At 48.0% G+C, this 26,706-nt stretch overlaps 3 protein-coding genes across 4 annotated transcripts in view; 2 read left to right on the top strand and 1 right to left on the bottom strand.

Moving 5' to 3' along the window:
* Positions 1-938: 938 nt before the first annotated feature.
* Positions 939-5,484, top strand: asb10 (ankyrin repeat and SOCS box containing 10). Its single transcript, XM_084457861.1, has 5 exons — positions 939-1,353; positions 2,806-3,073; positions 3,181-3,685; positions 4,179-4,292; positions 4,529-5,484. Exons 1-5 carry the CDS (start codon positions 1,029-1,031, stop codon positions 4,712-4,714), a joined length of 1,398 nt encoding a protein of 465 aa, XP_084313987.1. The 5' UTR covers positions 939-1,028; the 3' UTR covers positions 4,715-5,484.
* Positions 5,485-7,843: 2,359 nt separating this feature from the next.
* On the top strand, positions 7,844-9,484 carry gbx1 (gastrulation brain homeobox 1; the record flags this gene model as incomplete). Its single annotated transcript, XM_084458464.1, has 2 exons — positions 7,844-8,291; positions 8,970-9,484. The coding sequence occupies 2 exons, from the start codon at positions 7,844-7,846 to the stop codon at positions 9,482-9,484; spliced, it is 963 nt and encodes a 320-aa protein (XP_084314590.1).
* Positions 9,485-15,617: 6,133 nt separating this feature from the next.
* agap3 (ArfGAP with GTPase domain, ankyrin repeat and PH domain 3) overlaps positions 15,618-26,706 on the bottom strand; it is a gene marked incomplete at its 5' end in the record, with an annotated part of 114,120 nt that continues 103,031 nt past the window's right edge. For both annotated transcript variants that reach the window (XM_084457985.1, XM_084457984.1), the window contains 2 exons: positions 15,618-18,360; positions 18,890-19,145. In XM_084457985.1, coding sequence (XP_084314111.1) covers positions 18,136-18,360; positions 18,890-19,145 — 481 coding nt within the window. In that variant the 3' untranslated portion in view covers positions 15,618-18,135. The remainder of the gene's footprint in view (positions 18,361-18,889; positions 19,146-26,706) is intronic.

The raw sequence follows: 26,706 nt of genomic DNA, 5'->3' as shown, positions 1-26,706 counted from the left end.
TATAAACCATCATAAAATCATTTGAAACATGTTTATAAATGCATAGCTACTCATTTTATTAAAGTGTATTAAAATGGTTATTCTAAAGCATTATCAAATGTCTTATTTATAATGCTATTATTAACACTTCTAAATGTCTTATAAATACATATGCTAATAAGCATCTTATAAGGACATTATTACCTATTAACTAATGCCTAATAAGTGGACCTTAATATAAAGTGTTCCCCATTATTTTCATGACCATTTTCTTTTTTGTTTTAATGTTGATTTTGTCTGTTTTTATGTAAATCACTTCAGCATTTTTTGTATGAAAGGTAAGTATTATTATAAGTATACGTATTATTATTTATGTTGACAATGTTAATTATCAACATTCATAAATCAATGAAAGAATGACTTGGAATGTTTGTGCATTCATTTGACACAATGACTTTTTAGACAAAGAGCCACCAGCTGCTACAATGTTAGTTGACTATCCAGTCAGCCCCCCCCCCCCCCCCCCCTCTCCCCGGTCAGAGAGACCTTGACCTTAATGAATCCCATCTGCCTTATCTGTTAGGCACTGGTCCAAATCTTAGACTAAACTACAGCTAGATAAAGAAAATGCCCAACATAAACACTGTTTACACATGTTATTTAAATGGGATATTATTTTTTCCCTTTGCACTTCGTTGGATACCACACTGTCAAGGTGTGGTCATACAGTGTGAATAATAGGCTACGTTGCGCTGTGACTCAATCTAAAGTCAAAGAGTTAACCTACTGCAGTATATTTGTTACAACCATTTCTGGTTTTGGGTCAGGCTTATGGCAGTGATAACATGGCTGTCACCAGGCTGGAGGGTAACAGTGGTGGTCACGTGAGGGGTGTAAAAATAGCCCCCCTTCCCTGGGAGGCTCTCATATCAGATATCAAAACAAGCCTCTAAGCAGGAGGTCGAGCGTGGACGTTAGACAGAGATACACATAGACAGGCAGAGACTAACTCACCCTTTCTCTTGAGTGAGAGAAGCCGGTCGTCGAGAATGTCCCGGAACAGTTTCGTCTTCACGCCCAGCGCCCTGCGCTCCCTCCAGCTGGACGAGGACATGCTAGAGAGACACCGCTACAAGAAGCAGCTGGCCACCCGTCAGGTCAACCGTTACCTGCTGAAGAAGGAGGCCGGGGGCAGGGGGCCGGCCGGATCGTGTCCTGCCGCATGCCCGGTCGTCTGCCATGATCTGGTCATCCAGAACGCTCTCTTCACAGGGGACCTGGAGGCCGTGCGGCGTGTCTTCCCCAAGGGCGCCAGAACGAGCCTGGTCATCGAACCGCAGGGAGGGGACATGCGCTGGGAAGCCCGGGGGGAAGGTAAGATCATCTGGAATAGTCAGGGAAGACAACTGACACAGTGAGAGCTGGGATGTCTGTGTGCTCTACATACATAAAGAGCATTCCACCTAAAATTGAAGAAATTGGATTTGTACAGTAAATGTGTCCAATATCCACTGTAAGAGGCCAATCAGACTCATATGGTTTCCTGTCTCTGAATAGTTCTGAGATGGAACAACAACCATTGGGGTATCAATGAATGATTTGTGGAGTGTATTATTTACAGGTCTATTCCACCACATGTCCACAACAACTATTGGCCAGTAAGAGGTCATCTTGTTAGTCATGCGCTTATCCACATGACCGTTCAATCCCAAAATTGCCTTTTGGCTCACTTACAGTAGCAGCTGTGTGTTCCTGTCAGAGAGAAGGACATGAACTGCATTCACATAATCCTTTCATGGAGAAATTATAATTGACTGTTGAATAGTGTTACTTCTGTGTCAGTGTTCCTTTTTTTTTTTGACTTATTTAGATTCATGTATCATCTAGAGGTAGTTACTCTCAGTCAATGGACAGTGTCCTCTGTTGTTTTGAAATTACAAAACTGTGTGTTTGCATTCACTGTACTGTATATCTATATAAAGACAAGGGCTACTTGTGGTTTAAACATTGATCATTGTCCAAAGATTACAACAAGGTGGGCAAAGGGGGTTAAGAGGGGGTTGAATTATATCTGACAGAGGTAATTTGGTACTGCGCCACTGGCAGAGGTTTCTGGGCCATCCAAAACGCAGTATCGCCTAACATCATGCCTCCCTGAAATAGCCCCCTCTGGACGAACAGGCATCATAACAGCAGACAGTTCCCCCCTGCAGGAGCAGCGAGAAGCAGCCACTGCCGCAGCTACAGAACGCGTCAGACAAAAACAGACCTGTTGGTGGCGGGTTTCGTACGCGATAGTGTTTTCCGCCTGAGAGCAAGGGTCCGTTTCCTGGGCGCATGACTGCACAGCTCAAGTGGCACAATAAGAAGAAAGCGTACCGCAACGATGTGATCGCTACGGCGCAGGCGACGGGCTGCGTCCTGCAGTTCTGGAACGGTCTCCTGGTGGGCGATGACCTGACCCTAATTAGCATCATGGATGACCCCGAGTACGCCCACCTCGTTGACGCCATCTACGATACCAGCAACATCGAAGAGTGGAAAAACTTCCGATTCAACTATAGAGGGCTGAGTAGGTCGTTGACCGCTTTGATTGATGTCAATGTAGCGTTGATCAATTCTAGTGTGTGACACGGTTACTCTGACCCAAAGGCTACAGATGTGACTGACCGGTGTTTATTGTGCATCGCCTAACGGTCATGCCACGCCCACATGTAACCAGGATGGCCCGTTCGCCCCGTATGGTGAACGTCGGCCTGAGACGCAAAGGCGTGGTCAGAGAGGTAAGTGACCAATACGCTGCTGTCCGCCCTCCTACCCCTGCAGGACTGTGGTCGCTGACCTACGAGCAGGAGCTGACCACGCCGCTCCACGTCACGGCGGGCAGGGGCTTCACCGACTGCCTGAGGCACCTGCTGCTGCGCGGCGCCAGCGTGGACCTGTCTCCCGGCGGCGCCACCGCCCTCCACGAGGCAAGCGAGAGCTGCCAGCCCGAGTGCGTCAAGCTGCTGCTGTCCTACGGCGCCGACGCCAACGCCGTGAGCGACGACGGAGACATGCCCCTCCACCTGTGCACCACCCCAGAGTCCCTAGAGTAAGTAGTGTTTAACACCACTTTTGTAAGTATACATTCATGCATACTTTTATAGTGTGTAACGGCGCTTACTGTGATTCTATCGGTTGGGCCCTGCCTGTCGACAGGTGCGCCAAACACCTGCTGCAGTTCGGCGCCGCAATCAACGGGCGGAGCCTGGACGAGGAGGACACGCCCCTGCACGTGGCGGCCCGGAACGGCCTCCCGGGGCACACGGAGCTGTACCTGCGCCACGGCGCCGCCCTGGACAAGCGGAACAACGAGGGCCTCACGCCGCTCAACGCCGCCTGCTCCGGTCCCCAGGGGCCGCACGACCTGGACCGCTACCGGCGGGTGTGCCAGCTGCTGCTGGAAGCCGGGGCCGACGTGCACGCCGGCGACCGGGACAACCAGTCCCCGCTGCACATGGCCTGTAAGAGCGCCAACCCGGAGGTGGTGGACCTCCTGCTGGCGCGCGGCGCCTGCGTCCACACCATGGACTACGGCGGAGACGCCCCCATGCACAACATCCTCAAGGTGGTGTGCTACAAGGTGGCCCACGGGCCCGAGAGGGTGGTGCGCTCGCTGCTCAACCACGGCTCCATTCGCGTGTGGCCGGGAGCCCTGCCCAAGGTAAGTCCCCCACAGGCGAAGACGCTCAAGCGCGCGTTCGGGGATTCTCGGTAGATATGTTCACGCGGTCGACGGTGGTGAATCAGCCCGGTTCTTCAAAGACAGCCGGTGACGCAGAGTTCATGAGAGATCGTATGTGCTGATTGATTTATATTCACATTTAATGTGCTGCTGCACAGTTTGACTCGTTTTTGCTTCCTTACTTTGACGCCACATGACTGTGAAGCACTCTCTGTTGGAAATAAACTATTCGACTACTCGCTGAACTCACATGCTCTAGACAAAATGCCTGACTCCTAATTAGGCATGTGTTAATAGGAGATTAATTAGCACTAATTGCATAATTTCCAGTTAAACCCCTGGAGGGTAGACCAATCTGTTCATTTCATTTGTAACTTAATTCAAGTGTTTAATTACTTTATATACTATGGCCTTAAAAGCTTCAAACGTAAACATGGATGGGAATTTGACAGATTGTAAACTGATCTTCCAGGTTCTGAAACACTGCTGTGGCTCTCCAGGCACCATTGAGGTTCTTCTAAATGCATATGATCGCCTCAAAATCACAGACGCATGGGTGGAGGCTGTTCCCCCCGAGGTCTTCAAGGTGAGCTCTTAGATCATTAGATATTACACATACTGTACGGTAGAACCGCATCAGTACTACGGTTCCTTCCATGACTCAGTCTATACTGAAGTAGCGGGCATACAGGAAATAAATAACCTAGTAGTTTTCTGCATGTGAAGTGGGCGGGTTCCACAGTCTTAAGCTACTGCACACATGTATTCTATATATTCATGGCGGCTCTTATCCTGTATCCCCCCAAACCCCTTCCCCCTCAGGAACACAAGGACTTCTACGAGTCCCTGTTCTCCCTGACCAACACGCCTCGCTCCCTCCAACACCTGGCCCGTTGGAGGTTCAGGACCTTCCTGCAGGGTCGCGTGCCCAATGTAGTCCCTGAACTGAACCTGCCCACCTTCCTCAAGAACTATCTGCTCCTGGAGTCCAGAGGCTACGTCCACTGAGACGCAGCACCAGTCTCCTTCAGAGAGTCGGACACGGATGACGGAGCGGTCAAATACTTTTTTTCCCCCCTTTTCACCTCTCCCAATCTGGATGCTATTAACATGATGAGGTGAGAGTGAGGTAGTCTTACAAATAAAGAGTAGGCTATCACCACAGCACACATTAGACACAAGACATATAATAACACTGAAAGCAATTATTAACTATCACCCCATCACATCTAGTGGATAATTGATCAGTATATGTTTGTACTGTATGTCATAGTTATCCAAATTTCTATTCCTATTATTTTCCACGCAGAGCCATGAAACCAATTGGCACCACAAGGGGGCGCTGTGGTCTTGAAATGACAAATGAGTAGTGAAAGCACTTCATCAGACCTTTGAATCTCTCGTTTGGGCTGCTAGGCCTACAGTATTGTATTTATTTTTCCACCTAGAATTGTTTTAGTTTTTACATTGATGCTTCCACTGCCACTTTAAATGTGCATATATTAAGGCCGGTTGGGCTGCAATATTGATGAAGCAATTGTTATAGCCTGTGTTGAACATAGAGAACACTTGTCTTGAGAAAATGCAATAATTTGCAGAATGTTTAAGACGAGTATGGTTGAATAATTGATATTCCACACTAAACATATATTTTTACTGTAATGTTTTTAAACTGTTCCCAGATGGCCAATTAATAGCCTTTGGATTATGAAGCTAAAGATATGTTTATTGTAGGCCTAAGTGTTCAATGTCTAAGCATATCCCGTCAAAATAAATAAATAAACAATGTACACATTAAATGGCAGCAGATTGATTATTAATAAAGTGCTCAATAATTATAGTATTATACAGGAGAATACACTTGAAGCAAAACGGTAGGCTATTCAAACATTTAATGATTAGGCCTTCATATAGGCCTACAGGCAATTAAATTATAAAGAATAAATTCCTGACTCTGTACAATATATATCGTTATTATGGAATTGGGTAGTCATGTCGGGCCATATGCAGGGTCTAAATCATTGCATTGAATCAAAATGAGGCTTTGAATACCAACTAGCCCTTTGGAGAGGAGTGGTGATCCTGTAACAAAAGGTTGTGACACGGAGACAATAAGCTGACTAGGGTAATGAACCTGTCACAGTCTCCTGGAAGAGCTTCTCAGCTTCTGGCAAACAATGAGCTTATGACCATATCAACTTTGAACAAACAATCTACCAAAATGCTTTAGATAAAGCAATGCTACAGCTATAGTAATAGGGTAGCAGTATAGTAATAATAATAATAATAATAACAACAATAATATTAATAATAACAATAATAAGATGAATAAGAATCATCTCAAAATAATAACAATAAAAGTCTTATTCTTATTCTTATTATTGTTAGCATTTTTATTGTTGTTATTATCTTTATTATTATTATTATTATTATTGTAATAATAAGGGTCATGTAATTGTAATTGTCATTATTAAACGAGTATAGTAATTATTATAGCCTATTGATAATGGTATTGATGGTAATTATTATGACAATAACTAGGCTACATAGGCATAATGATGATGATAATAATAACGATCATTACAGAAATCACTAAAAGAGAGACATAGGCCTACTATGTATTTATACTAAAATGTATACTAAAATATTAAAATACTAAGCATTTTATAAAATTGTCTATTAAAAGTAAAGGGTGGATGTTATTGCAGACTGCGTTTAGAAATAAAGTTCAGTGAAAGAGGAGAAGAGCGCGGGAGGGGACAGCTATCTGGTTTCAATAGATCAAAGAGAGGTTCTGTTGAATGGAGTCATTTGCAATTATAAGAATAATTAGCATCGCCTGGCCATCCATTGCTAATCAGAGTCGGTGGTGATATGTTTATGTCTTCATGCAATCAGAAGGCCAGTTGGAGTGCCCGCGCCCCCAGGACTCAATAGGGGCTAATCATCATCAGTACGGATTGGCATTTAAACGGTAAAATGATCTCCGATTAAATCAACACTCAAAGGAGAAGATACTGTTTTCTTCCCTTCGTTGTTTTCGCACGGACATATAGAACATGGAGGAAGGATGTAGAAATTATAAAGCACACACATTCTTAATCAGAAAAGTATATTTTAACGTCTAAATACACTCGTCTTGATTTCAAAACTTTCAAAAAAGTTGAGTCACTCAAAATTGTGCAACTGACTGCGCCCTGCCGACTTGCCGTTGACCTCGCATAAATGCCTAATCTAATTTTGCACAGAATATCTCTCTCCAGGGAATAATTGTTGCCGCACTTTTCTAAGGCCAAATGCATTGTTTTATCTCGCAGAATAGAAAAGCTTTTCTCTCTCAGGAGAGGAGAAACATCTGCCTCTCCTCCCTCCCGACTCCGATGCCATCCGTCCCAACATTTCCACAAAAGCACCGCAGTTTTATGTCGTCCCTTGAATCCAAAGTAATTACTTATCATCAATCAAAATTAATAATAGCTGATTGGGTTGGTGTGGTCAACGATTATAGAAGGGGAAGGGCTGAAACAGTCTCACACCGCTTCCAGTCATGTGGACCGGCCAAAAAGGGCGGAGGGCTGGGGGTGCGACCCGTCTATTTGGTCTCCACTGGGAAACTACCGCCTCTCAAGCGGCCAAAAAGTCAGAAGCTGAATAAGGAAATGAAGCGTAATTTGAGGAAGATGGATGAGTCCCCAGGGAAACACCCCCTTTCATTCCTCTTGTATTGCACACGATAAGCCATGGTCTCTCTCTCTCTCTCTCTCTCTCTCACACACACACACACACACACACACGCACATACGCGCGCACACACACGCACACACACACACACACACACACAGGAGCGAGAGAGTGAGAGAGAGAAAGAGAGAGAGAGAGAGAGGGTGGAGGGAGAAGGAGGGAGAGGTAGATGGGGAGAGCGTGTGTGTTTATGTCTCAGTGTGTGACAAATAGGCAGGGGGAGTGGGCACCAAACAAGAAAGCGTCAACTCGCAGTAAGCTGAGGAGGTCTCGGAGACGCTGGGCATAGGATAATACCACAGCGGAGGACGTACAACTTCACCCTTCTGCCCAAGCGATTTATTGACGGAAGGGAGCCTGGCTGTTTTCGACATAAAAGACAATATTTTCCTCAAAATGCAGAGACCAGGCGTCCATGGGACGGCGTTTTCTATCGACTCGTTGATAGGAACTCCGCAGCCTCGGCCGGGACACCTGCTCTATACGGGCTACCCTATGTTCATGCCATACAGACCCTTGGTGATTCCGCAAGCGTTGTCTCATTCAGCATTACCATCTGGCATACCTCCTCTAGCACCGTTGGCTTCTTTCGCTGGACGTCTTACGAACACATTCTGTGCGAGTTTGGGACAGGGGATGCCATCTATGGTCGCACTCACAACAACACTGCCAAGTTTTTCGGACGCTCCGGACAGTTTCTATCCACCCCAAGAGTTGCCCGGACCTCGGTTAAGCGCTGACCCGGGAACGAGGAGGCAAGCAAGCCCACACTCTGATGAACTGCATGCAAGGGAAAAGGGCTCGGACCTTCTCAACTTCTCTGAAACTTTTCAAACACTTTCAGGTAAAGCTCTCTCTCTCTCTCTGTCTCTCTCTCTCTCTCTCTATTTGGCATCACGTTTCTACGTTGCTTTTGGCACAATAGACTAGTTGGCCAATGTGCGTATCTCCATCTCAATAAATTTTGTTTTTGCCCATTATCATCACTTGGGAAATTATCGAAAGTTTGTGGAAACAGGCTATCGCAATTTTGGACTAGGTTATATGGTGGGTTTCCAATAACTCTTAACAGTCCTATAGCCTATTTGGGAATTTTGGAATAGAAACAAACATCTAGGCTCTGACATTGGACCTACTTTAAAATTGTACCAGTAGAGGCTACATTGTTTCATGTGCAACTTGAATGGGCTATAAGAAGTAGGCCTAACAGATGAACCGTTCTAATCAACAAGCAGCCTATTTAATCTGTAGCGTAGTGCCATATCCGTGGACTAAAGGTTATCAATGACAGCATTTTGAGTATAATATAGCCTACAGCAGTATAAACTGTTAGGTTCAGCAGCCCGTTTTATTTAGTCTAATTTCCTGGGTCGTTTGTTCCATAAATGTCATACAGTAGGCTATAGGCTACTATTGATGGTAAAACCAAACCAATCATTGCACATGCCTGTACGGCATAAACAGGTGAGGTGAACTGTTAATACTGTAACCAAAATGCATTTTTGTTTTCTTTACATTTCAGGTGAGACCAAGTTGTACAGCTCAGATGACGAGAAATTGGACCTAAAATCGGCAGACACGGTTTGCAGTGACAGAGAGGACAGCTGTGCCGACAGCGAAAACGAGAGTTTCTCAGACGGGAACAACTGTAGTTCTTTATCCCAAAAGAACAAACTTAAACCTGGATCACAGGAGCCCTTACCACCAGGAAGCTCAGCGGGAAAAAGCAGAAGGAGACGAACAGCCTTTACTAGCGAACAGCTACTTGAACTTGAGAAGGAATTTCACTGTAAAAAATACCTTTCTCTCACAGAGCGCTCTCAAATAGCACATGCACTTAAACTGAGCGAGGTTCAGGTCAAGATTTGGTTTCAGAACCGTAGGGCCAAGTGGAAAAGGATCAAAGCCGGAAACGTCAATAACAGGTCCGGGGAACCTGTGAGAAATCCCAAAATTGTTGTACCCATTCCAGTGCACGTCAACAGGTTTGCCGTGAGGAGTCAACATCAACAAATTGAGCAAGGGAGCAGGCCATGAACTATTCTGATAGCTTGAAGAGGGGAAATGACATTTGGTTCCCAGCCGGTTTGTTGAATGCATGAAGCACAAAAAAGGATTCATTGATCTGTGTCAGGTGAGACTTTTGCATCAGCAAATATAGCGTAAACTCGGCATTGAGGACATGGCCTACTCCACTCGCAGAGGATTGTCGTATAGCATTATGCTTTGTATTTGTATTTAATTTTTTGTAAATCTGTAAATATGATAATGTGTCAGGTGACACTCATGGGCACTATGCGATTGTAAAAATTCTTCTCTTTTTTAAGTATTTATATGTAGGGCCTAAATGTTCTGTTACTTATTGCATGTGCTTTACTCACTCACCCAGTGAAGCTATTCTGACCTATTGTATTTGGTACGTTTTGTTGGTCACATTTTGCATGTACCTTCTACAGTTGATTTTGATAGTAAATTGTAGGAACTGTATTCGCCAGCTGTTCGTGGAAAAACGATATGAAGGAAATAAGTAACCAAACAAGGAAAAACTGTAAAGTATATTGACTTAATAAATTCATTTATATCAAAGCTATAAATCTGCAAGAGGACTTATTGCTAATGGAGTTGACCTATTCGAGAAATGTAATTTGACGCAATTGCCTCTGTCTGGATTAGATAGGCTATATAGCCTATGTAAAAAATTTAAAAAAACGTTTAGTCTATAACTGCAATAAAAAACGATATCAATAATAATAATAATAGCAGCAGCAGCAACAATAGGCTACTACAACTAGGTTACTACTACTTATATAGCTACTTTGATAAAAAATAGACGGCAGCTAAAAATGTGATGGCTTAGTAAATAAGATGACTTAGATATCCAAATATCTCAACTTCAATATTTAGAGCAACATCTCAAAATTACATTTTGGACAAGTTAAAATAATAAGCATACTATTTTAATGGGTCTACAAACAAGGCTACATTTCTCCTCTCACAAGAGGATTTGGGTAGTCAAGTGGACTGATACAATGTTAAATAGCCTTTAACCCTGCTGCATTTATGCCTATCAGCACTTAGCTCTTTAGTTCTTCGTGAAAAAAATGAAGACTTCCACAAAGCAGTCAGGAGAAAGGGGGAGAGGAGCACTTTTTGTTAATCGCAGCGGTAGTCATTTATCTCTCTTTAGGAGGCCATGTTGTCTCAAGGTGGAATGATGGATCCCCATTGGAATGGTCATATCCAACACATTGTAATGAACTTCACAATCAATCACTGTTAGAGAGGATGATTGGGAAGCTTGCGTGTGTGTGTGTGTGTGTGTGTGTGTGTGTGTGTGTGTAAAAGTTTCACATTTATGTTTGACTCTAGGGTCGATTTTCATTAGCCTTACTTCCTTTAGAGGACCTGAAATGAAATCATGAAAATAACTTGATCTTCATAGACTAACTGTGATTAAATAAGCAGAGGCTTAGGAACACCGTGGCTACAGGGAGTAATAAATTGCATGTAGGCTACATATTATCCTTGTTTGGAGAACTTGGCTCTAAATTATTGAGGACATTGCTCGAGGTAGCCTAATAAATTAACAAATAAGCAACACCTGCTTTTGAATTTAGCATAAAGATCAAGCTACAACATACAACTAGCTGAATAACACACACAACTAACTCACACACAACCTTATTAAATTATTGCCTTATATAGCTCTTACGGTGTTATAGAAGGCAATCTAATTTTCTCACTGAAACGTTTCAATCTTCCCTTGCAGGTCGAAGTTGATGTAAGTGCCCGAAATATTTCATGTGTGTTCTAGTGCAGAGGTGTTAATGGAGTGAGAGAGTTGACACAGGTGTTGACAGAGGTGTGTGCGAACACCACCCACGTCATCATCATTAGGGTCGTAATTACACTCTTCAGTTAGAGTTCAGGACACCCAAATAAGAATGTCCGTGTGTTTATCAGCCATATTCATGTTTAAAACAGTATTCCACTTCTTTAACGTCTTATGCCCATAGGTTTTTCGTTAGTTTTTTTCTGTGCTCACTGCTCCATCTAACTCACGAGCAGCACTGCCAAATATCTACAGGGGAGACGGACTTCCTCTATGGCCGGATGTGGCCTCGGAAAGATCTCTTTGATATGGCGCCAAAGTGGGGCTCATATCGGCAACACACACATGCAGCACCTCCAAATAACCCTAAACCAAAACATTTCAGATGAAGAGAAGTGATCTGTCTCCTTCTCTGAACACTATGTACAGTTTGCTAATAAAAGTAGTATAGTATAGGCTGCCTACCTAGTAAGGCTATACAGCGACACTGCAAATGAGTAACTATTTAGTGCAATTTCGAGTATAAATAAAGCTTGAATGAATATGCCTAAATGTTTAACAAGGAGGCTTAGCCAAGACACCTGTTGATGTAGCCTAAAGGTATAGGCTGCTATCTGAAAAGTGCACATGGCGACCGGGGAAAATGTTTACTCCGAGATAATAAGCTTATCTTGTTTTATCTTTATACTCACCTCTATGCCTGGCCTGTTCTGTCATTTGCAGGCTATTTACTGTCGGATTTAAGACATCAATTGCGACGGGAACTCACCTAAAACTACAGAGAACGTGCTTGGCCTGCTTGGCTTCCACCATGCACGCTTTCATTTTATCATTAGCCTACTATAGGCTACGTGTGTAAATTCATCCTCCATTCGTCGAGAAAACATCAGTGCTATAGCCTACCGTTTTTTATTTTTTTATTATACATTTGTAGATTTCACTTTCCATGACGTAAACACGTGTTTAGTGAGAGTAAGCGGCTATTAAGTATCAACTAAATTCAGTAGAAACGATCATTTGACTGTTCTACAGTGGTTAGCTTTTGAAACAAACCAACTGCAGAATTCCGCTATCGTCTCATGCATCAAGATTGTGACACATAGATGGAGATTTAAGGACGGACGGTCTTGTGAACAAGTGATGAGTGTTATTATGGTCCCAGAGCTGACTAATACGGGATGTCGAGTGGATGACATACCGCCAGGGTGTGATACTGTAGCTATTTCAGTCTTGGTGAGCTTATGCACAACTAAGAGCAATGACTCAGGCCTACCCAGCAACCTTGTTGTTTTGAGATGAGATTATGAATAGCATGTCCAACCAGAGGAGCAGCTGCAGCAGATATCAGAGCTCTCACTCCGAGTGTCACGCTGTGTAAGTAAACCCATATCCCTAATTCACTGCTTATCCATAAGCTCAGAGCAGTATCATCTAAATCAATGTGGCACTATAACCCTTTATTGACACATAATGTGCTGTACTTTCTTCTGAATCCCTCCCCTTCTCCTGTTGCAAACCAGCGTTTTCCTTCTCCAGCAGGACAGAAAGCTATAGTGTCCCTCATGTGTGCACAGGGCTGAAGCAGGCCTGACTTCTTGGGAGGGTCCGCCGGACACCGCGGCTGCAGTGATGTATGGGCAGATGCATCAAATCGCACAAGATAAACAAGCGATGAGTTTCATCAGGGCCATCATAGCTTTAATTTGGCTGCCTAATGAGTCAGATCTAGTGGCGGAGATAAGAGTTGTCAGAGGCCTGGCTCTAATGAATTTCTTGCCACTTGTAATCAAGGTTGCCTGTCTGAGGGGGGATGATTAATGGAACCCTGGAGGATTCCCTGGCCCTCAGCCTTCATTACGGCTAATGCATTCTCAGGCAAATTAACAGAGAACCACGCACAAGCCAAGGGTGTGTGTGTGTGTGGGGGGGGGGGGGGTAGGGAGAGAGAGAGGGGGAGAAGGGGTGTGAGAGAGAGAGGGAGGGGGGCATAAAGGCAAGCAAGAGAGGGATGAGTGGACAGAGGGAGAGAGGGGGCGAAAGGGATGAGTGGACAGAGGGAGAGAGAGGGGGGAAAGGGATGAGTGGACAGAGGAAGAGAGAGGGGGGGAAAGGGATGAGTGGACAGGGAGAGAGAGGGCTGAGTGGACAGAGAGAGAGGGGGGGAGAGAGGGATGAGTGGACCGAGGGAGAGATAGGAGAGAGAGGGATGAGTGGACAGAGAGAGGGGGGGGAGAGGGATGAGAGGACCGAGGGAGAGATAGGAGAGAGAGGTATGAGTGGACGGAGGGAGAGGCTGCAGCAGATAGAGAGGGGGGGCTAGAGAGGGCCACGAGGCTAGAGAGGGGAGGGAGCGGGGACATGAGGGCGAGCGAGGGAGAGAGAGATGTTCAGAGATCGGCTGATTAGCGAGAGGTTCAAGGATATGGAAATTAGAGTGGAGACATGGATCCAGGGGCGGGGGCGGGGGGGGCTGAACAGGGACAGTGTGTGAGGTCCCGGACACACTAGTCCTTTGAGACATTCCTCGTAATAAACTTTGACTTGAATTAGTCCGAAAACCCGACTGAAAACGAGTAGAAATTGGATGGACAGGTGTTAGGCTACTAGGCACGTTACGAGTGGAATTTGATGACAGGATATTAAGGGCTTATCATGAGGGCCAGAGAATGAATAATCTACATACTTGTCGAAGGGGAAAGGTTAGCAAAAAGCAGTGATATTTCACACAGGCTTGGAAAGAAATCAAGCAACGAAAGACTTCAAACATGAAGGAAGAAAGGGGAGAAAATGCTTAGACTACCAAGGCACTTTTTATTTTACTTTGACCCAGTAGGCTACGCGTGAGTGGGCCAACTGCCTGCTACAGGTAGCTTGGGGTAAATGTGCCTTCAGTGCGAGAAGGCCCTGCAACATCTTATGCAAATATGGATATGTTTTGTACATATGGTCACGTCAGGTCTTTGCTTACCCATCCATCAGGCTAGGAGACCACCTCTGCAATTTGGGAGGTCGTTCATCTGAGCTGAAATGGGCGGTCGAGTCCCCCTCCTCTGGGTTTAGCCAGCTCCACGGAATATCAGACAGACTGGGGACCTGCGGCCACATCCTCCCCAGTAGCACATGGGGCTTGGGTTATATTAGTCCCTTTGAAACTATATATTGATCACGTGGTATTATTGCCAAGAGGATGGCAGAACCTGCTGGCGATAACGGCATGGCAACATGTGCATTACAGTCATTACATTCACTGGTCTTCAAAAGGAAAGCCGGAGACATGGTTTGCACCTTATTACCAAGGTGCAGTATGAAGACCGGCCTCGGACAGAAAAGTAACGTGTGTGTGTGTGTGTGTCCATCTCCATCGGCACTGAGGAAGGAAGTAGACAAGACAAAAAGTGGCAGGCGATAAAAGACAGGAGGGAAAACAGAGAAAGGAAGAACTGGAGGGGGGTGTTTGACTGGAAGGGGGGTGTTTGACTGGAGGGGGGGTGTTTGACTGGAAGGGGGGTGTTTGACTGGAGGGGGGGTGTTTGACCCGAGGGGGGTGTTTGCCGAGACAAGATTAGCGGAGAGTAAGGAGTGGATTAGTGTGAGGTCGACTCCTCTCGACAGCGAGCCCTTTCACTTCCCCCCACCAGGCCCTGCTGCCCGACACTAAGCCCCGATCTTTAACTTAATCCTCTTTCAGAGCCGGTAGGGGGAACAACGAGCAGGAAGTGGTGTGGGGCGGGGCGGGGGAGGGGGGGCAACCCCTGCCTACCCCAAAGACCAGCAGAGGAAGTGTCTGAGCCCTGCCCTCTGGCACGGTCCGGTGCCCTCTTAACCACACCAACGGGTCACTTCTCGGTACGCAGCTTCTGTGTGACACTGCACACGAGTGGGCGGAGGTACAGCCATTCACCGCTCTCCACACCGACGGACGCCGATAAACCTGTCAATCTTGTGGCCTGGCGTACTTTGGCAGGTCATCGTCTTGACTCACTCCATTATCACACAGCGGACAGACGCTGTCCCGGAGGCTAAGGGCTAGAGAAGGGCAGTACTGTAAGACGAAAGTGATATCAAAGCAGGGGTCTGTTTAGAAAGAGATTATAAAGCAGGATTGTACTTTGGCTACGGTGTGAGGAACAAATCCAAGTTTATCTCGGAGTCATGCGGGGACACATTCCACACAGTTATTTTCCCAGATCCAGGAAAGGCTACATTGTTTTTATTGGAGTGTTTATTAATAGGTCAACAATCAGCCAAGCGTCCAAGCACACAACAGGTAACTCTTTAGCCTTTGCCTTGTTTCACGCTCTGAATGTAAAGGAGAAAAAAAAATACAATAGGAAAATTAAACAAACAAAAAACAATATTTACATACTGCATTATAAATATGTCAAATGTACATCATTATACACAAAGTACCTCAAACGGTCACATAATGTAGATACATTGAGACCAAACAGAAGTACCTAAAATATGCTTAAAAACAAGGAACAAACTTTTAACAACATATCAAAATAGGGCTTACAAGTCAAGGATGGTGACTGTAGACCTAAAATCATTTCAATGTGTTTGACCGGGAGCATGTCTGGTGGTAGAAGTATTCGACTTATATTTACACTTACAGTATGTCATTTCTTTGGGGAGGGAAACACTTGCATTGTGTAGAATAGGAGTTACTATTAGGCGAGTTCCTTACGTTTCTAGTAGTTTCTAGGGGGGATATGACACAGTAGGTTGTTGTGACCCTATGGGGGTCATACTAGTTACTCCTTTGACTCCACTAAGACATGGTCTTCTCTTCAGACATGCCTTGAAATGTTCTAGCAAATTTATTGAAATATGTTGTTATATATTGTTGGTCCAATTCCCGTCCACACCATTGTACTGTACACCAGAGAAGGCCGAAACAATTGTACCATTGCAACTTAAGGCTACATATCTACAAGCTCTGTTGACTATCAGGGTTAATTTGGTTGAATTTGTGGCCAATCTGGGACAACGGCAAATGGTGTCCTGACCACAACTTGATTTAGTCAGAGCTTCAAAAATAAACTACAATACTGAGAGATTAAACAAAACCATGTATATGATCAATGTACCGGATTCATATAAAGAGTCTTTGCTCTGTAAACATAAACACTGCCACTGTAAACATGGCTTTAAACTATCTCAAAATGGCACAAGGTAATAAAGAAATGTCTCTAAGGATGTGCCAATACCACATCAATATTCCTGTTATCCATGTCCCTGGTCTTGGTTTATAATGACCAAGTACTGATATATACATGTATCAGAGCTACAGTTATCAGAGAGTTAAGTCGTCTATACTTTTCTCTTCATCCCTTCTTGACCCTTATAATCTCCAAACAGAGCATCATCTCAACACTCGGACACGAACGTACTCGGTTAAGTCCCCTGAATTAGGCTGAGGGGGTGGCTGGTTGGTTAAAGTTTGAGAAAAGGAGAGGAAATGTTTCTAATTGACTCCCAACAATCCACACAGTTCAGGATACGTTGAAGGAAGAAGATCTATTTTTTTACAGGTCTGTACAAGAAAGCTGATTTTTGTTCCCACTCTTCAAGTCAAACAACAGTAGGTGTTTACCTTTTCTCCCGATAGTATCCAGAATCAGAAATGCCCTCACACCCTCACGTTCACACACACACACACACTACACAGTACCACATAGTGCACAGCAGCAACAACATAAGAAATGCTATTGTGAGTACAGATGCAGAACCTTTGGCCACAGGAGGTGAACAGATATTCCATTACACGTGTGGATGGAAAATGGGGCTAGGTGACCGTGTCTGTGTCAAACAATTATCAACACACTTTAATCTGTCTGAAAATTACTCCAACAAAGATGTCATAATGATACAATTTCCCTCTTTCAATCACTCCTTTGAATGATTTTTGATTGAAGAGGCATCTTTACAAAGCCGCTCATCTCGATGGCCATAAACAGTATTCCACTTTATTCCCTTCTAATCATGGATGATTTGCGAGAGGACCAAGATAAGGGTGGAAGAACAAATTACTCACTTTTTCCCCCCAAAATGCATTGTGCAATCAACTCTTTTATGTCAAATGATTTGAACTCTTGCCTGTGAGTAAAGTATTTCAACCTTTTACACGTTTCATCCAGAACTGCTTTCCCCCTCTGTACGAACGGCATGTCAAGAGTTTGACGGCAACAATTAACTCGTACTTCCTAATCACGTGAGCCGTAGTCGCTAGGTCAAATAGATTTAGTTGTAAACTTTAACATTACAGTTACTTTGTGTGTGACTGTGTGGTACCACTTGACAGTTCAGTTCCCAACGTTTTCTTATTTTTTGTTCTTTTTTGTTTACATTTCAGCATGGAAGCGTGATTGGAGGAAAATAAAAACAAAACAAAAAAAGAAAACAAAAAAACAGTTTGGCTTCAAGAGGGGAAGACACGAAAAACAAAACGTTCAAGCATAAAACGAATGCTTATCGTAGGAAGAGGTGAACGGCGTCGTGTGAGCCGTCCGTTTGGTTGATGCTTAACAATAAGAAAACGCTTAAAGCTCATCGCCATCGCTGGCGACAGAGATGCCGCCCCCGTGACGACAATGCGGACGAACGCAAAGAAATATAACGACCGACGAAGTGAAGACCCAACCGACGCACGACGTCCGCCGGACAGCCCTCACCTCTCACGCTCTGTGCGTAGTGAATGAAATATCAGGGTTCTGTCCACCGCCGCTGGCGCCCCTTCACCAGTGTGCGGTACGAGGCAGAGAGGAAGAGGAGGAGAGCGGGGCCCGTCGACGGGAGTCGTCCGCTCCTCCTCCGCTCCTCCTCCGCTCCTCGTCCGCTCCTCCTCCGCCTCCTCCTACATAATGCTGACGCTGCGGTTCAGCTCGCACTGGCCGTTGTTGTTGTTGACGTTGGGGTTCCGGCGGCCCATGTTGGGCGTGGCGGCGTTGGCCAGGCCGCCGGCGTCGTTGGGGCAGCCGTGCTGCAGCAGGATGTCCGAGCACTCCTGGCTGCCCGCCCGCCGGGCGTAGGACAGGGGCGTCTGGCCGCGGGCGTCGCGGCTCTTGGCGTCCACGCCGTACTGCGAAGGGAAGGGAGACGCGCCAGGAGGGACATTTTTAGTACAATTCAACACGCGGCCCCGGATAACTAGGGATGCACCGATATGAACACTTTGGCCGATACCGATAACATGTTTATATTGCTGTCATGGCCGATAAGCGATATTTACCGATGTCGATATGATCTGTATAAAAACACGTTTCTATGATAATCAAATGTTATACATACTGAAAAACACATGGAAACACTGTCTTTACCTCCAAAACCTTTGGAAAAGCCAATAAATCATAGATTCACCGCATTGCTTCCTCTCAAAAACAACACACACAACGGTTGTGCACATCGGCCCTCTTTTGCACATTGGACCGATACCGATATATTAAAAAATGACTAACATCGTCCGATACCGATACGATTGTCGATATATCGTGCATCCCTACGAATACGGCTCCCTCACGATTTTCACCTCAACCCTAACTCCGCCCCTTCCGTAACAACTCGCCCCCCCCCACCTCCTTTTTTTGGGGTAAACCCTCCATCATCCTCACCCAGATGAGCAGCTGTGTGATGACCACGTTGGCCATGGCGCAGGACAGGTGCAGGGCGGTGCGTCCGTCCCCGTCGCCGTACGTCTCGTTCACCTCCTCCCGGGTGCCGTGGGCGAGCAGCAGCACCACCAGCCGCAGGTCGTCCTCCACCACGGCGCGCAGCAGCTGCTGGCCCAGGGGCACGTCGGACTGGGGCAGGTCCAGCAGGAACAGCTTCTGGTCGTACTTGGCCCGGATCCAGCGTTCCTTCTCCTCCCTGGGGGGGGGGGGGGGGGGGTCAGAGACGGGACACGGGTTAGAGAGGCCGAGACCCCCAGGGTTACGACGTTCGAGGTGGTCCGCTTGTCGCTATGCGCGAGGTACGGGTAGAACGTATAGTGGAACGCTTACGGAAAAAAAAATGGCTGCACTCGGCTAGTTTTGAAACCGGCGCTCGAGCGCTACAGGCCACGCGCCCGACATACGCAGCGCCGACGCGAACGCAATCGGCGGTGCTCAAAGGCGACCACGGAAAGCGTACCCGTGTTAATACAACGGGTACTACGGCATGTACCCCCGTGACCGCAGGGGGGGGGGGGGGGGGGGGGGGGAGAGATCCCTCCGGTTCACTCGCCAGCTCCGAAAAAAGCCGAGGAGGGCCAGGCGGGGCCTCCCCGATCGCTGGGGGCCGTTGTTGGGATGACGGAGCGCTGGAGGGCCAGAGATGATCCCGCCTCCAGTGATGGCAGTCTGCGACGGAGGGGTTAGAGTCTGGCCGCCTATCTAAAGGTTACACATTGTGAACAGCGTGTCTGCTGAGGACAATTCAGGAGGGGGGAGGAGAGGGGGGGGGGCACGTTATCAGCGCTGTCAGTCCGAACCGGTGGATCCCGCCACAAAGGAGGCTAGGTGTTAGCGGGCCCGGACCTCCCCTGGGGTGGGGGGGGGGGTCCGGAGCCTCGATCGATGGGGCTGAATGGCAGGGAGGCCGGGGAGGGAGATGTGGCTCCTTCGGCTCGGCCGGGAGCGGAGAATAGGTGGGGGTGGGGGGGGGGGGGGGCGCTCAGAATTCTATCGCTCTCCATCTTGACCTCCCGTTCCTTTATCCGCCCCGCGCGCAAACTGTCCAAATCAAAATCAATACGTGAATGGCCGAGCATGCCCAGTGTGGTGGCGCTGACCCCCTGACCCCGTCGGGCGGCGCGATAAGGCGAGCGAGAAAGGGGCCGTTGTTTGGGTTTCTGGGTGAGTGACAGAGAGAGGGGGCCTCGCGCTGATAGGGGCGAACGGCTCCGCTGGTTAGAGTGACAAGGCTCCCCAGGGGGGGGGCCCCGGCCGGCGGGCTTGGGCATCAGACGTCACTCTCCAGAGCGCTCACCCCGCCAGGCAAGGCCCGCCCGACGGTCTGCTCCGCCTCCGACATTCAATCATCCAATTAGGGCCGGGTAAACCCGAGAAACAAACAAGGTTCACTTCAGGGGCGGGGAAACCTATTTGATCACTGTCACGATATCGCGCATATTTTCTCACGTCTGCGATTTCCATTCGTCGGGGCCGAGATGGCGACGACGCCGGTGACAGTTGACGTAGCACCGGCGCGCGCCGTCGTGACCTCGTATAGCAGCCGGCTGTGGGAGCGGCCTGCCCTCTTTAGACGGAGAGCGTTTCGGACTCGTGTGTCACCTCCCAGCCTTGCTCCTCACTGCTGCGATACGTCTCGCACACACACACACGCACGCACACGCACACACACACACACACACCCCTGGCCTCAGCCTCAGAACAGGGGTTAATCATCTGGCCAGCTAGGGGCCAGGTGTTGTCGGCACCAGCGTGGATTTAGATGTACTGTTAAAGCGCCATTAGAAGATCATAAAGCTCAGCTTCACTGATAAACGCTACCTTGAACTTGTGCGTCCATCGGCAATTCAAAAAGACTGGTCATCTGCGACAGGTTAAATCGTGGTGTACTATCTTTTACATGGGGCCCCTTTAATGGTTCACAGAACAGCTCAATATGGCCGGCAGTAAGGACCAGTTGAATAGAAATTTGTATATTCACATTTGGGGAAGGATACCCCCTTTTTACACAGTATAAATGAGCCTTTTCTTCAGACTGGGGGTGCTAGAAGAGCAACAATGTAGCCCTAATGACAGGCAATTGCAGTGGCCAGCAGTTTTATGGTGTGAGCCCTTCATCAAACTCTAGTCTGTCATTATGTGTGGACAAGCCTGTTAGCAGATCAATGGGGCCCAGCGCTAGTGGATAGCTTTGGGTAGGAGGGTGACAGCCTGGCCTCTCCTCCCTTACACTTTCCTGCAGAGGAACCGGGACTAGAAAACGACAAAGATTTATGCAAACTCAGCTCTGCTTCCTCTCCTAGTCCACAAATCGATTTGAATCGCCTGGCAAGGAGTCGCCGAATCTTGGAATTGGTTATAAAATTCGCTGAGGGCAGTTGTCCAAACTCGGTTAGCTTCAGAGAGCTAACCACTGAATGGGGGTCCCTGTATGTGGAGAGCACAGTGAGCTGACACAAGCTAAATGAGGCAGAAAGTTAGCGCCAACACGTGAAACAAAAAGACTGAGGAGAACCATTAACAAGATGTCAGCCCTCTGAGAAAGGAGCCCGGAGGACACTTTGTCAGCCTCAGCCACAAAACCGGCCCCAAAAATACTACAGACACACACAAAAAAAGAGAGTGAGACCTGAGGCTTGGTATTTCGGGTCCAACATCGACCGCACTACTTTAAAGAGTTCCGTTTAAAGCCGGAGAGGCGGCCGGGGCAGTGGCGTCTCAAATTCCTCAGCTGCCGCCACTTGAAAGGTGGAGTGTGAAAGGAAGTGGAATGGTAATCCCGCCTCTGTCTTTTGTTTGAAATAGAACAACAATCCAAACGGAGGCAGGGTTTAGGCAGTCGGGGGGGAAAACTGAGACCCTTGAAAGGGACACTTCCTCTCCGCAGGAGGAAGAAAAATAAAATCAGCAGATTTAGCATGTCAAAGCTGGAGGAGAGAGAGGGGGAAGAGAGAGAGAGGAGATAGAGAGGGAACTCTCTCAGCGGGGGAAGATATTCAGGAAATCAAACCCATGGTTACCCTCTTCTCTCTCTCTCTCTCTCTCAAACACACACACACACACCACAGACACACACACACACACAGTAAAACACACACACACAGTAAAACACACACACACTACAGACACACACACACACACACACACACACAGTAAAACACACACACAAATGCGCACACACGCATACTGATTTCCCCACCCCTGTCCACATACTTGCTAAAAGTCCCTCCGTTGCTGAGGAGACAGAGGGGCTCGGAGATCTCAATGAAAACCTCTGCCTTTGTCTCTGAACTACAAACATTGTTGTTTGCTGCATCATGAACCTCCGAAGCCGGCGGAAGCATACGAGGTCGGCAACAGCGCGCAAAACAAAACATACTAATTCACGTTTTGTTCTTTTTTCCCTTCAAGCACGGGCCATTCTAAAACCGGTAGCATCAGCGACCAGAAAACCTGTTGGGAGGAAAAGACAAAAGCCTGCTTATTATTCTATAGGCTTGTTTAGCTCCGAGTTGAGGAATGGATTCTGACCCTGACTTAATTAAGTGGCAAATGGCGGAATGATTCTCCTAAACCCGGCCCACGGAGTCAAGAACACATGACTGCGTTCAAATAAAGAGGAACAAACAAGGATAATTAGTCAAGCCTGAAAGACAAAGGCAAGCGGGGATTTATTGAGGGAAAGAGCGACTGAGACAGAGGGGGCGGGGCTCTGCAGAAAGGCAGGCCGGAGAATGACCAATCCGGTCCCCCCGCCAATAAAGGTGCCCTCAGCGGTGCAGCGTGAAGAGGAGGATGTCCATCTTGCCACTGCCGCTGCCCCATCCTTCACAGCCGGGGCCGGCCCCGGCCCTCCTAGACAATCAGGGCCCCGCGGCCCCCCGCCCCTCTCTGCTCTTCAGCATTCACAGGGGGGCGGCCTCCTCTCTACGGGGGAGGGGCGGGGGTGTATGGGACCGATTCCCATGCAGCCAGCGGCTCCACTAACGCTGTGAAAAGCTGGGAGTGAAGGGGACGGACTGGAAAAACTAAAGAGAGAGAGAGAGAGAGAGAAGACACACACATGCACGCGCGCACACACACACACACACACACACACACACACACACACACACACACACACACACACACACACACACACACACACACACACACACACACACACACACACACACACACACACACACACACAACAGGGAGAGAAAACCGGGCCCCAGAGCTTCAAAGGTTGCTAGGGGCGAGAAATGAAAGAGCGGCCCAGTGAATAAGAGCGTTTTAAATAAGGCTCTCTATGGTCGACATGCTGGAGTCTCTAAACCACGTCCTCAATAACCAGCGGAGACAAACCCAACACAGCAACAAGATCTCTGGGATAGATACCTGCGTTCTTATTGTTCTTTGGCCCTCCGAGCGCGGTCTAGACTGGCGTAATCGCCCCTGCTGGAATCAAAAGGTTGTTCCGTGGGGCGGCCTCGGTGTGGAGGAGGAGGGGGGGCGGGGGGGGGGGGGGCATGAGAGGAGCATCTGTGAGCTCTAGGCAGCAGGACGAGTTGAATATATTGTGACATTAATGAGGTTGTCAGAGCCCTCGTGATGGAGTGGCTGTGTTTTTGTGCCGGCGAGACCCACACCCTTAAACGCTCTCGCTGTTAACCCCTCGTCGCCCCCCCACGTACTCTCCACCGCGAAGCTCGGAGACGACGGAGCGCGCACGCACGCACACACGCAGCCGGGTCGAACGCACCGAAGAAACCCGCTCGACATGAAGTCATAATTTTTGGCTATGCGCTGTGCAATTAAATACAACAAATATTAATAAAACACATATTGGGGTAAATGATAGCGTGTGTGTTTTCTTTGGAATTAAGGAAATGTATAGTTTGGATTTTGCTGGTTAAATCATCCCTAAACGTCTCAGTCACCGGGCTCGTCTGGCCCACCTGGCCCTGAAAGCCAGTGACATGTGGGTAATTAGTGACTGTGGAGTGTCCTCTTCCGGGCGGGGCTAATTACTGACCTGTGGGTTTCATTTAGAGAGAGAGAGAGAGAAGGAGAGAGAGAGATAGAGAAAGTGAGAGAGCGATTAAGAGAAGGAGAGAGAGAAAGTGAGAGAGAGAGAGAGAGAGAGAGAGAGCTCTGGACGGCAGGGCCCGAGTCATTCATTTGTCTAAATTAATTACCCCACCTCCACCAGGGCTCCTGGCAAGGCCAGCTATTCTAAAGCCTCTTCGGAGAGTTGCCCCCCCCCCCTCTTAACCTGTGACTGGCCAGAGAGCCTCGCCCAGAGGTTTGGGGACCGTTCTGGGGGACGAGGGCTCGCCAGACTCATTACCCCCCCCCCCCCCCCCCCGGAGCAGAGTCAACCCGGCCTCTCTGCCAGCAACGCCACCCGCCGCCCGCTGCCCCCGCCGTAGCGTCCGCCTGCCGAGGACGGAGGAGCCGGGCGCGGCGCCGGCACCCGGGCCGCAGCTCTCCGGGGAGGGAGGAGTTAAGCAGCAGGCGGGAGGTTGGGAGAGTTTAGCGGTGTGATTCATTTTTATTACCGCGCGGGCCCTGCAGGCGGCAGGAGCGCCAAATTATTTCTGAAACAAAGTGGTGGGCTCTCATCAGAGCTATTACCTGGCCCTGGCCCCGGGCGCCGCCGCGCCCCTCCGAGGGTGACAGTGAGAGGGACGCGCCGGTGAGGGATAGCTGGCCACATCCGGCCACGCTCCAGGACATCTCCCCCCAAATGAGAAGGCGTGTGTGTGTGGGTGAGAGAGAGAGAGAGAGAGTGAGTGTATACCCGTGTGTGTGTGTGTGTGTGTGTGTGTCATGCGAGTGAGTGTATGCCTGTGTGTGTGTGTGTGTGTGTGTGTGTGTGTGTGTGTGTGTGTGTGTGTGTGTGAATGCGAGTGAGTGTATGCCTGTGTGTGTGTGTGTGTGTGTGTGTGTGTGTGTGTGTCGGTGAGGGCTTAGGTTAAAAAGAGCTAAATGGTTTCCTCTTTACCAGTCAAAATAGTCTGCAGCATTTTCTTTCACGAACGTGCCAGGCAATTAGAGGTGGCGTGCAAAACACGACGACTGCCAGGTGCTAATTAAAGGAACAACTCCCCTCCAATATGCTGACTGCAGAGATAGCTGGCACGCATTTCTCCTTGAGATTTATGGGGACTCAGTAATTTACGTCACGATGATCTATTGATGCATCCACACCTTAACTGGTGTTCAAACATATAACTCATTCCAAACGTATATCGCAATTCAAGATCTTAATCTTGTCTCGGAGCGTTCTTGATTGATATCATTAAGCTGTTAAAGCACAATGGATACGAAAGCACAATCCCCCATAGGCCTCGTCCACAGCGCCATGTGTGCTAATATTTAGGGCGCCGTAGTGACGGGCAGAAACCGAATCTACACAACAGAAACCTGTGCATCGTATTGTATTCCATTTAGAATCGCAAAAAGCTAAACCAATCTTCTGGATGAATGCCTCTTAAGTTAAATTTCAAAAAGACGAGGGCGAACCTAGTCTAGCAGGAGACATTCAATCAGACGCCGGGGCTGATGTTCAGGTAGTTACTGAATCGTTTAGATTAGGTGTCACTAATGTTTAGCAGGGGGACGAGACGGTGCATCGGCCGTCTAGGTGCCATCACAAAAGCTGCTGCGCGTCGTCCGGGTGACACAATTAAAAGTGTTCGCTCCCGACGGGGGGGGGCGCGCGGCGAAGAGGGAACGCAACGTGATGCGTGCAGCACGCCAGGGTGGGCAAGAAGATCAAATCTCTCTCTCTCTCTCTCTCTGTGTAACAGACATTTTCATAACACGCCCTGTTTCTTCAATAGCTTTTGTAAAACAGGAACAAGGTAAAACGGCGAGTACGGCAGCCGAGCCTCCCGTTTCGATAATCGACGGCGATTATGTCGGGAGAGGAACAACCGCCGCGTTGCCCCGTAGATCAGTTAAGGGGATGGGGTCGGAGATGGCGTGTTTGTTCGATGGCGTTAGGAGAGTGGAGATAGCGCGCTCCCAGGAAGAGGAAGATCTGATTCTCTTGACAATGAGAAACATTCCTCCCCGGGGCGACTTGGAACGGACTGACAGAGGAAGGAGAAGATTCAACATCAATAATCTTTCATCAGGTCCGCGCCGAGGCGCTTTGGCCATTCGATACATAACTCTGGGCCATCGCTCGATTCAGGACTGACCTCGGCGGGGGGTAGCGGGTCGAAAAGGGATGGGGACCTCTCTCTATTCATTCTGCTACGTCTATTAACGCATTCATCTGGCCTCACTTAACGCCATCACATTTCCCAATGCTAACATCGAAGAATTATTCACTCGTCTAATCGGACCGCGGTGTGAAAAAGATGACGCCCGAACAGTAGCGCAACCCGACCCTGTGTGTGCGTCCTGTGCATGCGGGGGCCTCTGACAGTAGGGGGCCCCTACAGTGCCGTCCTCTGTGCCCTGTCCTCCTGTGACAGACAGACTGATGGCCGCCCCCTGAGTGATGAATATGAGGCAGGGCAGCCTGGGGCCCTGGGGCCGGGCCCCTGCGGGTGGGGGGGCTTCAACACCACAATGGGCTGCTTAATTACCTGCCCCTCCACACATCAGGCCATTAGTCACACTGACTGGCCGGGCCTCACCTGTCAGCTAGAGATAAACAATCTACTACTGCTTCCCCATCAGACCGGGGTGCCCACGGTATCTGGTCTGGGGGTTACCGGTTTACACTGGGAACACTGGAACCCTATCTTACAGCCTTG

Source organism: Borostomias antarcticus (assembly GCF_949987555.1).
Source record: "Borostomias antarcticus genome assembly, chromosome: 24".
In the NCBI taxonomy this organism is placed as follows: domain Eukaryota; kingdom Metazoa; phylum Chordata; class Actinopteri; order Stomiiformes; family Stomiidae; genus Borostomias; species Borostomias antarcticus.
The sequence above is the reverse complement of the archived record's forward strand: the minus strand, read 5'-3'. Positions and strand labels throughout refer to the sequence as shown.

Coding starts and splice junctions, on each gene's coding strand:
- asb10 (XM_084457861.1), top strand. CDS start 1,029: ATGTCCCGGAACAGTTTCGTCTTCACGCCCAGCGCCCTGCGCTCCCTC. Junction 3,074..3,180: donor ACCACCCCAGAGTCCCTAGA/GTAAGTAGTGTT, acceptor GCCTGTCGACAG/GTGCGCCAAACACCTGCTGC. Junction 3,686..4,178: donor GGCCGGGAGCCCTGCCCAAG/GTAAGTCCCCCA, acceptor CTGATCTTCCAG/GTTCTGAAACACTGCTGTGG.